The following is a 19,973-nucleotide window of genomic DNA, read 5'->3' as shown; positions in this document are numbered from 1 at the left end:
AGGTGCTCACTTAAGGTGTTTTTATATGTTCCTAATAATATTTCTCTACATTTAAAACAAACAAACAAAAATAACCTCAAATCCCTATGCCAAAGGCCACATCCATGATGATACATTAGTACATGTCTGCTCAAATGATTATTAGATTCAACCTGAAGATTACTGGGTTTTAATACCTACATTGGTGGGTAAAATTGTCCTTAAACTGAGATTGGCACTGGGCCTGTGTTGCAGCGAAGGATCAACCGAAGAGTCTACAAGAAGGATTTGCCTGTGCATGGATTTGTCCCACTTCTCTGAATATGGACAAATTAGTGCCACAATAGCAATAATGCAAGAATTACTGTCAAAAAAAAAAAAAAAACCACTATCTCGTAATATTATCGTGTATATTATCCTTAATTATACTTACTTGATTTCCAGTGAGATTGCTACATTAATGGGTGTGTACTTGCTAACAGGAATTACACAGCTGTAATTTCCAGACCTGAAAAAGGTGACATTAGGGCCAGATAGATGGCATATTTGAAAAAAACAACAACAACATGGAAATATTATTTAAATTTAAAAAAAGAAAAATTACTTAAAGGTAGGAAAAATTCATGGACACAAGAGGAAACAACAGTGAGATGGAGCCAGCCAGATAGCCATGCCACCTTAATGGTATTCTATTCCAGTATAATGAAGCATAATTAAATAATTTACTTACCTGCACTGTAGATTTTTACTACAGTAGCGACTGTCAATTAGTTGCTGTGTTTCCAAAATCTGTATGGATTTGATTGTTGTATCAATCCCTGAAGATATATTAAAAAAAAAAAAAAAAAAGTTTTCTTCTTGTTTGTTTGTTTTTTTTCCCCAAAATCTTAGATAAAGCCATAATAAAATTGCAGTTAATGCTGCAGCAGCTATTCCCTTGCATGTGACTGCGGGAGTTGCTACACATCTAAATCAGCTTTCAGTAAAAAGACTTTGGTTGATTGCCTTCATTCTACAGTTACAGGGGAGAAGAAAATGCTTGTTGCATTCTCAAAGACATATCCTGGTATCTAATACCATAATACTTTCTTTTGAGCAGACAATGAAGGCTATTTTGATGACAGTCCAAGTAGGATAGAAACACGGTGCCCTGGTTTCAACTGGGATAGATTGAATTTTCTTTCTTGTAGATCATAGAATTGTAGAATCAGAATTGTTTGAGTTGGAAGGGACCTTCAAAGGTCATCTAGTTTAACTCCCATGCAATGAGCAGGGACACCCACAGCTAGATCAGGCTGCTCAGAGACTGGTCCAGCCTGACCTTGAGCCTCCATTTAGATACTGAAAGGTCACTCTCAGGTCTCTCGGAGCCTTCTCTTCTCCAGACTGAACAGCCCCAGCTCTCTCAGTCTGTCCTCGTAGGAGTGGTGTTCCATCCCTCGGATCATTTTTGTGGCCCTCCTCTGGACACGCTCCAACAGGTCCACATCTCTCCTGTACTGAGGACTCTACATCTGGACGTAGTACTCCAGGTGAGGTCTCACCAACACAGAGTAGAGAGGGGAAGGATCACCTCCCTTGATCTGCTGACCATGTTTCTTTTGATGCAGCCCAGGATGCAGATTGCTTTCTGAGCTGTGAGGGCACATTCCTGGCAATGTGATGGTATGGTGTGGTGTTTTTGATTTAGAATGAGAATTATTTAGAATAAGGATAATATTGATAATTCACTGATGTTTTAGTTGATGCTAAGCAGTCTTTACACAGAGCCAAGGACATTTCAGCTTCTGCTGTCAGCAAGGATGCTGCAGGGAGTACAGTGAGCTGGGAGGGGACAGAACCAGGGCAGCTGACCCAAACTGGCCAAATGGATGTTCCATACCATGTAGTATCATGCTGAATGAGAAAACTGGAAGAAATCAGCTAGGAGGGCTGCTTCTGCTCAGAAATTGGCTGGGCATTGGTCAGCGGATGGTGAGCAACTACTTTGTGCATCACTTGTTTTGTATATTCTATCATTACAATTATCATCACCACCCCTTCCTTTTCTGTCCTATTCATCTCTCTCTATCTCAACCCATGAGTTTCACCTTTTTTTCTGATTCTCTCCCCCATCCCACTTGGGGGAATTGAGCAAACAGCAACAATTGAGCAAGCAGCTGAAGCTGGGTTTAACAACAACAGTCCTTTCAGTGTCCCATGTTGGCAATAGGGAGATCTAAAAGCAGCACTGGCAGGACTGATGACTTCATAATACCTACATCCTGAATTCGGCAGAAGTTTACAGTTCAAGAAATGGGAATATGAAATAAAAACCATCTTATGTATAAACAGATGTATATAAATAGAGTTTATGCATATGCACATATATGAAATATTTTTCTGGGCAACACAGAATGCAGTTAGGTGTTTAGATCCTAATTGAAACCACTAGTTTCAAGAGGGAAAATAGACCTTCAAAGCACAGCTGGTGCACTGATTACCAGGAAATATAAGGAAAGTAACTGATTATCAGAGTGATTTTGCTCCTAGCCAGGATGGATCAAGTTCCCCTGTTTGCCACAGACTTCCTGTGACACCTTGGGCCAGCATCTCTTAGTTATGGTGAGCTACAATGACATGGCTTTTCCCTGAGGCAGACTAGCCCTGTGGAGAGTTCAGGGCAAGAACCAGCATGCTGACACAGCTGCACAGCTTCTGCTTTCAGATCTGGCTTTGGAGTAACTGCACTGATCTGCATCCCACAAAGGTTACTTCCTCTGGATACATCTATAGCATCCCATCAGCGTATGTGCATGATTAGGCAAAAACTCAGACCCTTTGCCAGCCCACTTCAGCCTGTGTTGAGGTCCATAAGCAAAGGGAATGAATTGGTTTAATCCCACCAAGTAGACTGAGATTCACACTGCCAATAGAATGGGGAAAACCCAGATGGAGATGCAGTGAGTGAGCTGCCAGCAGACAGCTACGCTCTGGCTCTTCCCTGAAGTACTGAGGTGCTGATACCTTACAATCTGGCAATGTTGTGCAGGAAGCATGTAGAGGACATGGTTCAGCAGGTCCAAGCCTGTTTTCCACACTGAACTGTGAACACTGGGAAGTTGATGATTATAGGCTGGCCTGTGTATCTATTCAACTTCCAGCATGCAGATCTCCACACAGATGAAAACTGAGCACATTCATCACAAAGAACTAGTGTGTGGAAGAACATCTCCCTGTGACACATTGCCTCATTAAAATATATATCATAGCAATGCCACAGAGGCCCCACTGTGAGTTATGCAGCCACTGTAAAAAACTTAAAAGGGGAATGATTTTTCCAAGATCATCCCAATTGGAACACACCCAAGCTACAAGCAGAACCTGTGTACTGTTACTCATATGACTCTAGATACCAACCTCCTTTAAGTTCATGTCAGTATACAGACATTTTATCGTGCAAGTATTCCCCAATCTTTATTCAAACATTTTTATACAACCAACCAAACAAAATACGACTTGAAACAGAGCTTCTACATGATTAGAAAAGTCTGGAAAAGACTTCTGCTCATGCAGAATGAATGCCTAAGGCAGGGATGGTCCCCTTCAGCAGCTGATGTTGATCTAGCATCCTGTAGGTCATCCAGACCAACCTCAAACATTTCCTTTACACTCTGTTTTTCTGTCACAGACAATGTTTAAGCATTTTGCTGCATAGGAGTTAGCACTACCTATCACCTTACACGATTTCAGCTCATGAAGAAACAGTAACTTGTCATTTCATTGCATCTGAAGCCAACTAGTAGAACTCATTGAAGAAGGCAGCCAGAATGTCTACAAAAATCTATTGAAGACGTAAGAATTGCAATAAGAAAATTAAGGTCAACCACAGATATTTAACAGATTCCTAAGTTCTAATTTCCTACAGTGACCAGTAATAATTTTAACTTCTCCAAATTCCAGCAGTAGAATTCCAGCCCTACAGGCAGCCTTTCAAATTTGTACAATTACACTTTTCAACAGCTTTTAAAAAAAAAAGGACTTACAGTCAGTTCCAAGATCAGGTCTCTTGTCAGTATTTCCTCCAAGTAACACGTCACATTTGTTTCCTGTGAGAGGAGTATTTACAAATGTCCTCTAAGTTAGCCTTGCATATTTATAACAGCAAAATACGGAAACAACTCCACAAGACATTTTTGTCAATTATCTCTCAGATAAAGGCATTCATCATCAACAGGAGAAGCCTTTAAAATGCAAACCAGCTCTATTAAGAAGAAGACTTCTGCAGACAAAAGATGCCTGTAGGTACCAACAAGCAGTCTTCTGAAATTCTGCAGGATATCTCAGGCATTTAAAAAAAAATAGCCTAACAGAAAATATTTCATCCCACACTGAGAATATCACCAGTAATCACAATAAAAAGACAAAGTGAAAGGTAACATCCAGCCGGGCACTCCAGCACAAATCTGATCATAAAGCAACTCTTTCTTTTTAGTGAGAAAATGCAGAAGCAGGCATCGGCCATGCAAAGGTAGGCCAGAGGAATAACTTAGCTTTCTGAATTTGAGATGTAAGGTGCTGAGGACTGAGCCAAGACGTGGCACTTCAAACACAGAGGGATGAGTCATTTAACTAAAGAAACTAATACAGAACTCTAATATCATCACCACAGTCACTATATGTCACCTCTATAATTTCTAAGGCTGAACTAGGCTGGAAAATTTCAGTTGTTGAATTTTTCTTTTGCTCTATTAATTTTCTCGGCACTCAACACTTCTCCAGAAAAGTGAACTTTAAAGTATCATTCAAATAACCATTGTGGAGTACAATCTGAGGAGAGCAAAAGGCCTTTCAAGCCCATGGAAGATGGTTTAAATCTGTTTCTGTGCTTTTACACTAATTGCCAGCCAAGTATCTGTCCAGAGAAATGTCACCAATAAATTGGCACTCGGGAATGTTGATCTTGCCTAAAGTAAAATGCTTCATCAAATACCATTTCATTTGGGGAAAAAACGGGATCGTGCATTAATAGAATACTGAACCATTTCCATGTTTTCCAAAAGAAACATTCTGATTTAGAATGACTGTTTAGGACAGAAGTCCCTATTTCACTACATAAAAATCTGCTTTCAAAAATTAAGGGTCAAAATGCATCATTTCCATGAGACTGAAACAAGACAGCTGCATTGACCTTACTGTTTGCTTATTTATTCCAGATTTTGGCTTTTGTTTTATTTCACTACTGGGAAATAGGAATGTCCAGAGATTTCCAGCATTTTCTGTTCTGCTATGAATCAATGATACTGCTGCTAGTTATTCTATGCATCCATTTTCTATTTACTTGCTCCTCATACAGAACTGCCAGTTTCACCAACTTAGATAGTAAGTGCTGCATTTAGAAGTCATCTACTATCCGGTGTGTTAGCAATGTACTGAGTGTTCCCTCATGTTTTGCATTTTCATTAACTGAAAACCATTCCATAGGAAAACCTGTCGGTAAAGGCAGTAGAATATTCATTGAAAGAAAGATGTTTTCCCCGTAGGTATAATACTTCAGCTATGCAAGTGCTGGCAGGAATACTTACTACATACTCTGAATCACTAAACATTTAATATTGTGATTTCTTGCCTGGCAGACTGTGGAAGAAGGCATTAAGGGGGTATCAGAAATTGTATAAAACTAGGAAGAAAACAGATTTTCTTAACTGAGATTTCAACAATTTAAACTGAGTCAATTACCAGCGTAGATTTTTTCCCTGTAGTAGAACTCAAGTTGCTAGTCCACTACATCAGGAACTACTGAAAAAACACTGTAGACTTCAGTAAATGGTGATATGCTTCTGCTCTATCCTCTACAGTAAATCAGATGTCTTTCTCAAAGGTCTGTGTGGGGTGGGAAGTTCTACTTTTATTCAGTAACAAATGTATGGGCATGAGCTGTATGAAATGATAACAACCACGCTCTCCAGACAAGATTCACATAAACTTATCAAATAAATTTGGTATCTTTTTTTTTTTTTTTTTTCCTCAAATGCTTTCTGGTTTTAATTCATATGAGCTGGAATAATCTGTAAGCAGTATGGAAAAGAAATGGTGATGATTTCATGTAATGGTACCTTGATAGGAATCTGCAACTACTATCTGAGGGTGATATGCATTAACTGACTGAAATCCACCTGGAACACTCACTAAGCATTTACTGTGAGGGGAGAGACATTAAGAAGGAACAGTACTCCAAGAGAAAGAAAGAACAGCTTCTGGTTACCAGAGGCACAACGCAAATGGGCAAGCAGTGAGCAGTACTGGAATGGAAGCAGTGGGTAGAAAGGCCCAGATGCTGATGAGTATTCATACTTCACATTTCCACTAAAGTCAGCAGAAGTTAGAAAGTCGAAATCCTTCAGAGAATCCAGTTTTTACAACAAATAAAGTATAAGGAAATAATGCCACATTAAGGTAGACTACACAAAGATGTCCTGAATTTTTGCTTAATAAATTTTGTCTTCCTTATGAATGCTTTCCTTTCTAGCGCTCCTAGCAGCTGCCTTCTCAACAAATTTGAGAAGTTAGAAAGTAGGATTTGCAATGGATGTGCCCAATAGTAATGTTCACTCACAGAATTCAGGTTTCATATGGCAGAACAATAAAAGGTCTGCTGATTATGCACTCCTAAGTTAGCATGTAATTCAAATAGTTTTAGCTTTCCATGAACCAAGACCTATCAGTTGATTATAAAACATCCACTTTTTATCTTGATTATTCCCCATACTTAATGCTCAGCTTTTTGTTCTTTTTTGATTTTACTTTTCATTTATTTTGGCCACAGCTACATTAAGCAGCTTGTGGGTTTTCCTTCTGTTTAGATTTCATATTGACATTCTTCTGTCTGGGGATAAATTCAGCTTCATTAAACTTGGGCAGCTCTGAAATCTTTCAGTAGCTTGTGTACTGTGTTGATTTTTCACTCTTGGGTCTACACTTAATGCTATTTGGAGCATAAGACCTCGAGAATGTAATGCTTTGTGTTTATTCTTATCTTCTCTTTCCACCTAATATCAAAAGCAGCCAGCTGGGGATAGAAGGTTTTCATATTTCATTTTCATCTGTCTACAGTTCCCTCATTTGTAAATGAGATTAACGTCTTTTTAATTAATCAACACTCTTTCAGGCTTCAGACTAATACAAATCACTTAGATACACGACCTCTTGAAAGCACTGTACTGAACTATGTCTGCCACAGGGCTTACTGCAGCATTAATCACCAGGATAGCAAGGACCACTAACATGCGGCTTGTCTGCAGACTACAGCACTTTGCAGTATAAAAAATGGCCATTGAGTGAACCTCACTGAAGCAGTTCACGAGGCAAGAGTTTCACAGCAAGTGGCAACGTCTGTCCTTGTAGAAATCTGTGCTTCAGAGGCTGAACTGTGTCTGTCCCCAGTTTCACCTCAACTCACCAACTGTGGTTGATGCAAGAATTTTTGCCAAGACCAAGAAAGGAGAAGTATGAATACTGAGTTTAGTAATACTAACACTTACTTCTTCACACTGACAATGTTAAGGTCTGTGACTGAGGAATACAGATTACAACTGGCACATAACTCTATGTATAAACTCTTTCTTATAAATGTCTTAAAAGTTGTAAGTAATACACCTACTCGTATATTACACACATAATATCTGGTATACAATATCTGAAGGAGAATTCACTCCAGTAGAAGTAATTTATTTCATAGAGCTCTGCCTTCAAATAATATTTCTCTACATGAAATCACTGCCTGAGTGATCAGTTATAACTGGAAGTTTTATGTTTTCTGGCAGTTGAATTTCTGTTTCTGCCCACAGAACAGATGCAGTGTGACCACACTGTGACACTATTAAGTGCTTTGGGTTTTGTTTTAAAACTGTACATTCAACCTTCACTATGCTCAATGAATTCCTGGCCAACTGTAGCCAAAGGTTAATTAAAGGGATTAGTGACTTTCTGCTTCACATCAAATCATTTACTGCGAATGGCCAGGAAGAACAGTGACATCTGACAAAACATTTTAGGACCCAGAACTCTTGAAGGTAGCCAGGCCAGAGATTTAAAAAAAATACTGATGGCAGTGTGATTATTAGTTCTATCAGCAGTTTTGAAACTCTCTGAAGTAGGCCCTATCTCAGGTAGCTAACTACTTTCAAATATTCCTGCTTCTTCCCTCACACTCTTCCTATAAACTGTACTGAAATAGCAAATACCAGAAATTCACATTTCAACTTACGCATTTCCTCTGAATTGGTTTCCTCATAACTTTGATATTTGACTATTGCTTGATGAAGTGGACAACAATAAACCTTGTCACAAGGCAAAAGATCACAGAAGTTCACTTCAGGAATCCTGTTGATGCTTTGTGCGCTCTGTGAAGTTGTGCTATCCTGCAATGCTAAAGAAAATATGACATAATTCTCACCAGTGCTACGTGTCTATTGGAATTTATAACAACCTGTTATTTGCATGCTGACTGCCAAAGATACAGTACCTGCCATAGTGGTAGAGGGAAAGAGTACAACAGAACTTGAGGTATTGCTGATGGAGGAAAGAAAAGCAATTTATTAAGAATTATTATTCACAGCTGTGGACCAAAACAGATCAGTCCACAATCCAATATTAATTCTAGCACTTGTTGAAATACTTGCCTGGAAACAACATGTTTCTCAAGACGTCTGTCATGGATGCTAAGTACATAAAGGGTTGATATTGTCAAAGCACTGTAAAAAGATAATTTTTTCTGTAAATTCACATCAGTCTTCTAAGTGACACAGTGTTAATAACACCTTGATAACACCTTACCCAAATGCTGTAATGTAAGGGTTAACTAGCCAATTACTTCCCCTTTAGGGAGGGGAAAATCTCACTGAATTAAGGATTTTTTAGATGACGTTCTTGTATGCAGATAAATTCAACACAAAATACAGTCAGTTTTCCATTGCAAATAGAATCAAAACATCAGTTCAAGATACATGGAGAGACTGTAAGTCACAGCTTTGGAACTAGAAGCAGAAAATGGCAATCTCAATGTCCCAAGTAAAATTTTCTTTCTAAGAATCCGATAACACGAGTTAAATTTTCAGAGCAACAGAACTGCCCATCAAAATGAGATGGGTAATTTAATTTCACACAACAGAATCACTCCGTACATCAGAAGTTGTACTTAGGCAGAGAACAATTGCATAAAATACACAGAGCATCATGAGTTTGGTTTTGCACTTAAGATGCATTCAAGGTGCATCACAGTTTTTTACATGGACAGTGGACAGTTGTATGTGTGCTACACACAGACCTCACTTTCCTAAAACAACTTCAACCTTGTCATATTACCAGGCACGTTCACTATTAATTTTAATATACTGTGTCCTTTAAGTAGGAAGAGTGATAGAAAAAAAGAAAAAATCACATTTTTCTTTCTGATGAAACTATTAGAAAGGGGAAGGGAGAAACAAGGCAACTGTTGATAATTAGTTGTTACCATAGTGCCATAACAGCAACCAAAGCTAATATAGTCACCCGGAAAATCTTCCTGGAGCAAGACTCTTTCCTCTTCGATATACAGACCTAGAAAAAACATGTTTGGTCAGGTAAAGAAATAAAGAAATACTGCACTAGTCCGACTTAAAGTTGATTTCTTTTTCTTTCAGAGGGACCATATGCACCACTCTTAAATGGTGGTCAACTTCTAAAGCAAAACACTTGAGCAATGACAGGCTCTCTAAAAGCATGAATGTGCTGCACACTGTGGATAGTCTGGGGACACAAACATTACACAGAAAGAAAGAATGGATAAAAATGACAGCTCCTTCTCTTTTCCTGCTGCCATTTTTCATGTTCCTCAAGAATTTAAAAATTAAATGAAGAACTCCATGAGCAGTGGCCACATCTAAAAGATGAGCAGCCTTCAGTGTATGTTTAGACCTCATGAAACCAGGGCTGATGTAAATACAGAAGAAAGGTACTTTTCAAGCAAATAGAATGAGCTTAGATCATGGAGTATTTGACTGCTCTTATAGATCAAAGAGCATTCAACCTACTATTTTTTCTCACACTTTGGCACTGTCAAAAGCAAGACAGGTAAACGTGCACTGAATCACCTTAAAAAAGGACCTAGCATCCTAGGAAGACTGTCCTGAAAAAGATCAACAGATATTCCCTAACTCATTCAGTCCCTATTAAAATGGCTCTCTTCATTCTGTCTCAGGACTGGCAACTTACAGTCTTGTAGCAATAGGAAAGACATCCTATTGCTTCAAGTTGTCTTTACCACCTGAAAGATAGTATTAACCAGTACAAAACAGGAGATGCAAACAAAAAGCCACAGAGAAAGACTCAACAAAGAAACTAAGCTGAGAAAGAATGATCACTTCACATACTTCCAAACTGCAATTGAATCATTTGCATGTAAGGCTGCACTGCATCATGTAAGCTCACCAACTAGCTCAGCAATTCTCTCCTGCACACCAATATGGATCTGTCCCATACACACAGTGCATACACAAGAAGAAGAAGTGTCTTTTCTGTCTTAGTATAGGGAACTTTTGAGCTTCTAGAATGATGCTAAATAATTCTAGCTAAGGGATTTTATTATATTTTTAGAAGCACAAAAACTTTCATCTGCATTTCAGCACATACAAAAACCCTCTTGGAGGCATCTTTCAGGTATTTAGTTTCACTCACCTTGCTGGATTTTAGCTGGACTGATTTTCTCGATGGCAAGAGACTAGTGGCTCGACTACACTTGCTGTAAGAGACAAAACCTCTTTGACATTCAAATGTTTCAGTAAGCAGTAAATGAAAAAAAAAGTGACTTTTTTCACTAGGGTGTTAACGTCGCTTGCTTTGCAATTGTAACATTTAAAAAGAGAAAGGCAGAAAAATCATCAGATTCATTTTCAAGAACAAAAGACTCCAGTTAACTCATTCAGATGTATGTTATTAGGTTCTACATGTGATTTCAAAGAAAACTTGGAAAAGTGGCTTAGAAATAAGAAATGATCATCGCTTTCACTGAAGCAGTAATGAAGATATTTTATTGCAGAAGAGGCTCTGCAGACCTCTCTCAGCACTAATTTCCAAGTTGCAGGGCTGTAACTGGACAGAATCTATTTTGATTTACACAACTGAAGCAACTACAGAAATGACTGCAATTTAACTGCCATTTCACGTATTAACTGTGTTGGTGATTTAAAACATACAAGAGTTTTGCAATTTTTTGCCCAACTTTATCGCTTGAAAAGAGCTGAGCTCAACTGTCAAGCAAAATCAGTTTTAATTTCTACCACAGAGCCTATTCTGTTACTTTCTGTGACAACTATCAGAGAACACCCCAGACTGAGGTACCTGACTGTGCTCCTTTCACTGACTGATGACTTTGAGCTGCTTAACCGTTTCAGCCTGGCCAGTTTTCTGTTCCACTGTTCCAATTCTTCTATTCTGACTTCAAGGTTGTTGGTTAGTTTGCAAAGCTGTTTTACTGCACCTACGTTTTCCATGAAGATCTGATCCTGAGAAGCAAAATGGGCAAAATAATGACAAAAGCAGGTACGGTACATTCATCAGTTAGATGCAACAAGCAGTAATGCATGCAGAATTCACCTACAGAAGGACACACTGAATATTTAAAATGCAAACACAGTTTAAGCCACTGTAAATGGGAGGTCACTTTGACTATAAAACCCATTTGCTAGATTGAAAAATTGCTTGTGCTCAATTTGCAGTAAATTGAAAACGAGGACTTACCGAAAAAATTGAAACTAAAGGGTTTTTTGCAGACCAAGGATTTAAACTATATTTTGAATTCATACGGTGCTGAATTTTTAACACTAAAGCTGTCAAAGCAAGGCTTTGCTATTTGATTTGTAGTGTTGCAGCTGAGCGTTGATTTCAGAACCCTCCCAGTAGAACGTCCATCCAACCATTTACGTACAGGATAGACAAGCTGGGCTCTTCCCACATATAGTATGAATTATACAGAAGCGGTAATACAGGGAAAGATCCAAACCAGAAGGTTAAGCTGTGATGGCCACATAATGCCTTCTCCTCTTTTGGATGCCACCTTAAACAAAGCTATTACTGGCAGTTAATGTTACTAACTGTCCCAGCCTATTTCAGCCATAGAGCAGTAAGGCAAAATTAGTTTTGCCTGTTGCCTTGTAAATACCTCACACACCTTTCTTTTAAAGGTGACTACATTCTGCAAAAACAGTCAGTATTTTGTATAAACAAAACCAGATCACAGGTATCAGTGGTAAGTTGCAAACTTCTCCACTGACAAACCTTAGCAAACAGCCTGTTTACTAAAGAGTGACTTCAAAATAACCTTCTGTGCACAGAACTGTGAAATCAATCCTACAAGTCAGTCACCCTCATGTCAATGGTACATAGAAGCTACTCATTCCATTCTCTTCAAGTCAGGCATGAATTTATTCTGGGTGACCTCAGGTAGCCAAGAAAATGGCTCACTCCCCCAAAATGAAGGTATACGTTATTTTGAGAAAAACAAACAAACAGAAAAGACTGATTAGAGTTTTACTGACTCACTGATGACAAAAATATTCAGCACCATGAGGTTAAAGGGAGAAGAATAACTCTTGACCCAAAACATCAAATTTCCACACCATTAAGATATTTCCCTAGAATGTAACAGAGCCCAGTTCAAATGTAATGCAATTAATCAGTTTTACAGAGTTTGACAGCTCTCCACAGGTAACTAAGACACGACACACCAACAAGTACCTAGCTTATTTTGAACAAAAATTGGAATGCAAGGTAACAAAATTCAAGGCCTCATCATCTGCCTGACTGCAAGCAAAGAGACAAGAAGCACTGTTACGCACACGTACTTTTGTTACTGAAGAGAAAGATATTCTGATGATGGGAGCTCCTCGTACTTAGCGCAGATATTCTATCTGAGACATTAGATACCCCAAAGCTCTACGTTCGGTTTACACATTGAGGTGTTAGATGGAGCTCTTTCTCAGTCCCCTGTCTCCCCCCTACATCAAGGTCACAGAACTGAACATTCACATGTTCTGCCACAGCTGTTAGGAGAAGGAATAGAAAGCAAAGATGGCACTGCAGTAATTTACCCAGCCTTGTTGAAATAGCAGCGAATCATAGAATCATAGAATGGCTTGGGTTAGAAGGGACCTGAGAGACCATCTAGTTTCAGTGCCTTCCTGGGGGCAGGGCTGATACTAGATCAGGTGGATCAGGGCCCCATCCAACCTGGCCAACAACTCCAAGGATGGGGCAACCACTTCTCTGGGCAACCTGTGCCAGTGCCTCACCACCCTCTGAGTAAAGAAATTCCACACACCTAACATAAATCTCCCCTCTTTAATTTAAATTTATTTCCCTTCATCCTATCACTATCAAACCATGTAAAATGTCTAATGCTAGCTCTTTTCTATGAGGATCTATAAATCAGCTATGAAGGCTGCAAATTTTCTAATCTTCTTTTCCGTGCTCTCTCCAGAAAGCCCTTCTCCCCACCTGCTCTAGGAATCCAACCCTTTGGACCAATGCTATGAAATCGCTGTCTGCCTTTTTTCAGTGAATTTAAAGGATTCTTTTTTTGTTTTTTGTTGTTGTTGGTGGTGGTGGTGTTTTTTTTTTTAATTTTCACTTCTACTGTATGATTATTTGTTATTATAATGATGTTTTAATGTATGTAAATACCTCCTGTTTTTAAAAGATTCAAACATTTACTAACATCTGATGGTTCCATTTTTCTCAATAGCATGCCACAAACTGGTTTTGTGCAGGCTGACCTCTTTGTATAAAGCACTGGATGTATTCATAGCACCACACATGAAAGGAACAGTCTAAAAACACACCCCCACGTTCTTGTTCGAGACCATACCTTGTCAACCATGAGAAAGTTCTCTATTTTTTCGCCGTCATTAAAAGCGACATCTCCAGCTTCTTTAACAGCCTGAGGTAAAAGCTCCTTCACTTCCTGTGCTATTATTCCTGTTCAGAAGACAACAGAAACTAAAGTCAGGAAGTGCAGCGACATACCACTGATCATGACTGTGTGCTTAAATTGAGTTGTCCATCCTAAAAGCTACAAATAGGGTCAAACATATTCTGGAATGTATCTGTGGTAGGAAAATCCATGATTTCACATTCTTTTCTATTCTACAGAAATCAAACAGAAACCTTTAAAATTCCCTTCCCAGTTCTCTGCCTTAAGAACAAAACTGTTTCTGATTCTGTAATTCACTCTTGTTACACCTCTGAAAAAATTATCACCTGTCTTTAATAATTGAAATAGCAGTTGGAAAAACACCAGAAATGCTTAATTTAGGCATTTCTAACTCACGAGAGAAGCACAGAAATGTAAGCAATTGCAGTATTCTAGAAATGAGGATTAAATAGAAGAATGTTAAAAGGCTCTAGGGCACAATGACCAACAGTGGATGTAAATGAAAACTGGCAACAGAACTGACTGAATACCTGTTTCATGAGTATTTTCTATTCCCATAACAGATGCAAATTCAGGCTTGTAGTCATACTCCACCAGCCTCATTTGTGTTATTCTTCTCAACTGCTCATTTGTATCGACCTAGTTGGACAAATACCAAGATTAATATGTTGAAGCACCAAGAATAGTAGTGGCCTTTAGGACTTCAATGACATAGTAACAAGCCTGATACGGTCATTTGGCCAGTTTCAGCATCAAAGAATATGAACAGTGTTCCCATTCCACATTAGCAGAGTGCTATTTGTATTTGTATTGCCAGCCATCCTTCAGTCGAAAAACTGACATTTACAGATACCCCCAACTTATACAGTCAGGCTCCCAAAGGCCACTGGTCATGGCTCTACAGAGCACGCTGGCATACTGCATCCCCTTAGGCCAGAATTCCAGCACACTCAAGTTAAAGGCACTCCTTCACATATCAGAACAATATCCATAAACATGCTGTGGTGCAAACGCAAAAGCCCTGAATACTCCATAGCCCTCACCTCCCGGATATTCTCTTTTGCTCGGCTGTCAGATGGATGCATGACTCTGCCCATAACTTTTGCATTTCCACAGACAACCAGTGCTTCGTCTGGTGCATCTGTGTTAATTCCTACTCGACCGTGACAGACTACTGTCTCTGGAACGTGTCCTCGCTGCCACAACACATCACTGTCGTTCTCAAACTGCCCTGGGTTAGATGCCTGGAAGAAAAAAAATATATATTTAAAATTACAATATAGCATAGATGTAGTATTGCTGTATTCCATTGGAGATTTGAAATAACTAATCTTTAACGTTCAAATTGTATTCATGAGGGTTTTTCAACACGTCAACATAAAAAACAGAGTGGAGTCAGTTCTAAGAAACTGTTTCTGCTCATACAGCACTGGCCTCATTGCTTTGTCCCCTGAGTTCTGCTTTATCACCACAGTAAGCTAAATTACCACCATTTACAGCTTTTCAAATTTTAACACAAAAGCCTCCCTTGATTTCACAAACATATTCAGCCTGTACTTAGAGCCTGTGCTGAATAGATCAGAGGTGATCTTGTTTGAATTCACGGGACCCATTCTCATAGAATAGATGCTCCAAACCATAAACATCACATATTTCAGATTTCCACAAATAACCCTTCAAAACAAGTAAGTGGAAAAAAGAAGCCCAACTACATTAATTAAATGGCAAACAACAAACTTAACTGTAAATCATCTGCAGAAAGGGATTGTGTTGTTTTCTGTTTACACTGCACCGAGCAGAGGAGCCCTGCTCCTCAACAGAAATACTGAGACAAGGAGCAGAAGGGGAGGCAGGAGAAGGTAGTGAGGTCACTACCCCTACACATTGCCTTTTCACAAGCATCAAAACGTCTGCTGGGAAGCTGTGATCATGGAGGAGATTAGGTTTTATAGAGCTTAGATCTTCTTTGCAGGTCCATTCTATTTCCTGCAGTTGTTTTGCCGCAGCGTCGCAGAGACAATCACATAGACAAAACCGAAGGAACAGTGGCTCAGGGGGATAAAGGCATCCAAAACCTGCCCCAAGGCTTCGGCTTAATGTACACTTCTTTTGACAGTAGGACCAGTGTAGGCAGCCGACTTGCAACCACAATCCCCACCTGCGAGCCCCCAGCTGATACCCTGACACGGAACCATCAGGTTGGCTCCTCCATCCTGACTTAAAATTAAGCAAGCGTTTTCACAATAAGAGTCACAAATGCACAAAAAGGTCACTAAATCAGAAGTCTTTTGACATTTTGAGCAATGTAAGTCGAACTAATATGCCTCAAAAATAAAATGGAATGGTGAGATATTTTTAATTATTTGTAGTTGGGGCTGGTAGAAAACAAGGCCTAATGAAATAGGTGGGAACAAAATTGCTTTCCAATAGACATTTCCGCAAGTTACAGCTACCAAATGAATTCTGCTTTCATTCACAAACTGAGCTACTAAAGTGTAAATTACATTCAAACCCTGTTTGCTAGGCTCTACAGACCTGCAGAATCTATAGATAGCAGCTCCTGGAGAGGACACAGTCTGGAAATGCAAATCATGACAAGTATCCAGTGAACAAATTAACATTTTCAGTGAGGGATCTGAAGTAAACGTATTCAAAGATTCCCCAAAATACTCCATAACGTTCAAAAGGAATTCACATTAGAAATTTCATGTCAAGGAACCAGTGTCTTTCAAAGAACACACATGAAAAAATTTGTACAATTAGAAAAAGCATTTGCTTTCAATAATTTATTTTGTCGATTTATTTATTCCTTTTATTTTTTAACGTTCAATTCACTCTTTCAAATCTGAGCCTGACTAGGGGATGATTGCAATGAGAAATTCGGATGTATTTAAAGAAGTCTCAGGTTTTCACAAGCCTTTGACATATATAATGCACTGTGTTGTGCACTTATCACTGTTTGCCTCAATTAGAGCATGATCTGATATGCCTGATAACCACTATTCAGATGGTAGTTACGTTACGTTATGTTTCAGGATATAAAGGGCCAGAAAAGGAACCACTTTCTCCAGCAGTGCATTTGTAGACCTTTGCTCCTTTAAAGGAACCACTGGCTAGCTCAGGATCCACTGAAATCCTTTCAGATGTCTGGAAAACCACTTTTTTTTTTTAATACTCTCCAGCTTTCCTGCTGACATTTTCACTGCTTTAAATCACAACCAGTGCTGTTCTTTCTGCTTTTGTGCCTTATTTTTCTTTGGCTGGAATAGTGGGCAGGTTTGCCATATCTCATTCACTGGATTTCTTTTAAAAAGCTCTGTTCACACGTGCATCAAAGGAGCATTCTTCACTGAAATTTCAACAGAATCTAACATTAAAAATTGGAGAAGAATGTACATTTCTAAATCTTAGTAAAAAAAAAATATTTATCATATAGAAATAAAAAGAATCCCAAGAAGGAATCAAATGAGGAAATTCAATGGCTTTTCGACATTAGCAGGGAGACAACATTTGTAGCATTGCCATATTCAGAAAAATTCAGAGGAGAGCACTACTGTGGAAATTCATGAACAAAAAAAAAAAAAGGAAAAGAAATAAACATACAGAAACAATACAAACACAATGTGTCAGTGCACTGAAATGGAAGAACACAGCAGTGGCCAGATTGATAAAACTCTACCGTACTATTGAAATTTCACATTTTGCTTTCAAAGCTCTCCTGGAGCTCCACTCACAAAGGGCTCTGGGCTTTATCACTCTCCAAAAACCTAACCATGGCTCCAGGAATGAGTCTTGTTGAACAAGAGGATATACAGGCATGGCCCAGACAAAAAAGCAGCCAATAGTGAAATTGTTTGAAAGTCTTAATCTTCCTTCAGCAGTCCCAGTGCAATACTACACATACTGGGCACATGCACTTTCTCTCTTTCCAGACCCTAGCCCTAAACCAGACTGTAATCCTAAACCTAGGCAGATAATGTGCCACCAAAATTCACCATGAACAACTGCCCAGAAAAAAAGCTGCCAAGACTGAAAGATACCTTAAGAGCTCATCTTTCTCCAGAAGCCCCTTTCCACTCCAACAGATGCAAAAGCTCTTGGTCCTACTACACTCTAAGACAAAACTCAAAGCCTATTACTAGCCATAACCAAAACCCCCCAGATGCTCCATGAACACAACATGAAGCTCCATGAGGGGCTCAAGCAAAAAGGTTTTCAGGACAGCAATATTCTGATGGCAATCATATTCCTTTCCTAGCCCCGAGGGACTATGTTTTTGCCTCAGTCAAAGCCCTAAAAATAATCTCCACACTAAATTTAAACATTACCCAAGATAGTGCCTAGATCAGATGTGGAATTTAACCTACAAATCACAGAAGAAAAGGAGTGGGAATTTAAAGGTTTTGGCAATCTTCACCTTCCCCTCACAGCTCCATTGTACTCAATTACACCAGGGCTCTGCACTGTTACCACTCAACTAACCTAATCTTAACTGTAGGTAACTCTACGTATTGCCCAGACCTGACACAGAACACTACCTTCAGCTAACATGAAAAAATGGGCCAGGACTGAAAGCTTTTGGCAGACCTCACCTTCTCTTTGCAAGCCCTCTTCAGCCCAACTAATAGTGGAGCTCTGGACATTTTCTCTCAACAAAACCTAAGTCTAACCCTAAAACTAACCCTAATTCTACTCCTAGGAAGCACCTAGGTGCAACATGAACCTTTATCGCAAGGAAAATGAAATCTCTGGGAAACCCATACCAATCTTTCAAAGCACCAGCAGAATCCAACTCAGAATGGGGCTCTGGGCTTCCTCTTTGAGCAAACTGTAACACAGACCAGAGAAAGTGCCCTGGTCCAATGAAGAATCCTATCAATGGCTCACACAGAAAAGGAGACAGGACTGGAGGGTTTTTGCAGCCTTCACCTTTTCTTTTCTTTTCATTTTCAGCCCAAATCACCCTGGGGATCTAGGCTTTCTGCCTTTATAAATCCTAACCCTAACACTAGTGACTAGGTCCAACACAGACCTGCACCTAACACCAACACACAAAAGGGGCTGGGACCGAAAGCATTTGGAAGCCCTTCCCTTCCCTTTGCAGTGCTATTAAAACCCCATTCACAATGGAGCTCTGTGCTCTCTCTCTCAACAAACCCTAGCCCTAACCCTAGATGGGGCCCAGATCCAACACAGATTCCCATGTACAACTCACATGAAAAAGGGGCCAGGAATAAATGTTTTGGATGCCTAATCCTGGTAATTACAAGATAGCAGTGTACTCACATCATATGCAACTGATATTTTTTTCTCAGTATTTTTTTATTCAGTGGTAATATTTTTATGCCCAAGGATCCCTCCCAACAATCTTCTCTCAAAACAGTGAATGTGAAAGCAATGTAAGTTTCTACCTACCCTTACAATGATCTTTTCAGAGATATTTGCAGACAGCAAGTAGAATTGGTCCTGAGAGACAGCGTACAGTCCAACCACCAGCATGAAGTACCTAATTTGAAATTGATTTAATGCAGAAAAAAAAATTGAAATAACACTTTGTCACAGAGGGGAATAAGAGTTTTTAAATACAATTTCTATTACTGATACATAAATATATATACTGATAGCCAGAATGTTTTTAAAACTTATTTGTAATATGAAAGAGAATATGATTGAGAAATTTTTTCTCCCACTCTCAAACATTACGCTCTTTCAATCCCCCAAATCACTGAAAAGGAACAAAGATGGCATTAACTGAAATATTTAAGTAAGGATTGGGTTTGTTTTTAGTCTTCTTCTTTATGTAGGGCAACATTCTGGCAATGATTTCCTGAAATGATCTTTGACCAGGAGGATAAGGCATTCCCCTTTTTCATTTCTCAATTTTCACAGCATTCTGTGACTCTAGAAGAGAGGCCTTAGAGCAGATACCAGTATCAAAGAGTTTGAAAGCAATGAACCACAAGATTTGGCAACATGGAGATGCACAAAGTTCAGCTCCATCGTAGAGCGGATGTTCTTTCCACTTCCCACACACCGGCCAATCAGCTAC

At 39.2% G+C, this 19,973-nt stretch overlaps 1 protein-coding gene across 2 annotated transcripts in view; it reads right to left on the bottom strand.

Annotated features, from left to right (window-relative positions):
* MYRF (myelin regulatory factor) overlaps positions 1-19,973 on the bottom strand; it is a 43,201-nt gene that overhangs the window by 4,598 nt on the left and 18,630 nt on the right. For both annotated transcript variants that reach the window (XM_015282916.4, XM_040669423.2), the window contains 13 exons: positions 19,340-19,430; positions 14,968-15,168; positions 14,455-14,563; positions 13,859-13,968; positions 11,335-11,498; positions 10,672-10,735; positions 9,470-9,555; positions 8,640-8,711; positions 8,483-8,529; positions 8,225-8,386; positions 4,005-4,067; positions 710-797; positions 413-487 (listed from right to left, as the gene is read on the bottom strand). In XM_015282916.4, coding sequence (XP_015138402.2) covers positions 413-487; positions 710-797; positions 4,005-4,067; positions 8,225-8,386; positions 8,483-8,529; positions 8,640-8,711; positions 9,470-9,555; positions 10,672-10,735; positions 11,335-11,498; positions 13,859-13,968; positions 14,455-14,563; positions 14,968-15,168; positions 19,340-19,430 — 1,332 coding nt within the window. The remainder of the gene's footprint in view (positions 1-412; positions 488-709; positions 798-4,004; positions 4,068-8,224; positions 8,387-8,482; positions 8,530-8,639; positions 8,712-9,469; positions 9,556-10,671; positions 10,736-11,334; positions 11,499-13,858; positions 13,969-14,454; positions 14,564-14,967; positions 15,169-19,339; positions 19,431-19,973) is intronic.

Source organism: Gallus gallus, chromosome 1, assembly GCF_016699485.2.
Source record: "Gallus gallus isolate bGalGal1 chromosome 1, bGalGal1.mat.broiler.GRCg7b, whole genome shotgun sequence".
NCBI lineage: Eukaryota > Metazoa > Chordata > Aves > Galliformes > Phasianidae > Gallus > Gallus gallus.
The sequence above is the reverse complement of the archived record's forward strand: the minus strand, read 5'-3'. Positions and strand labels throughout refer to the sequence as shown.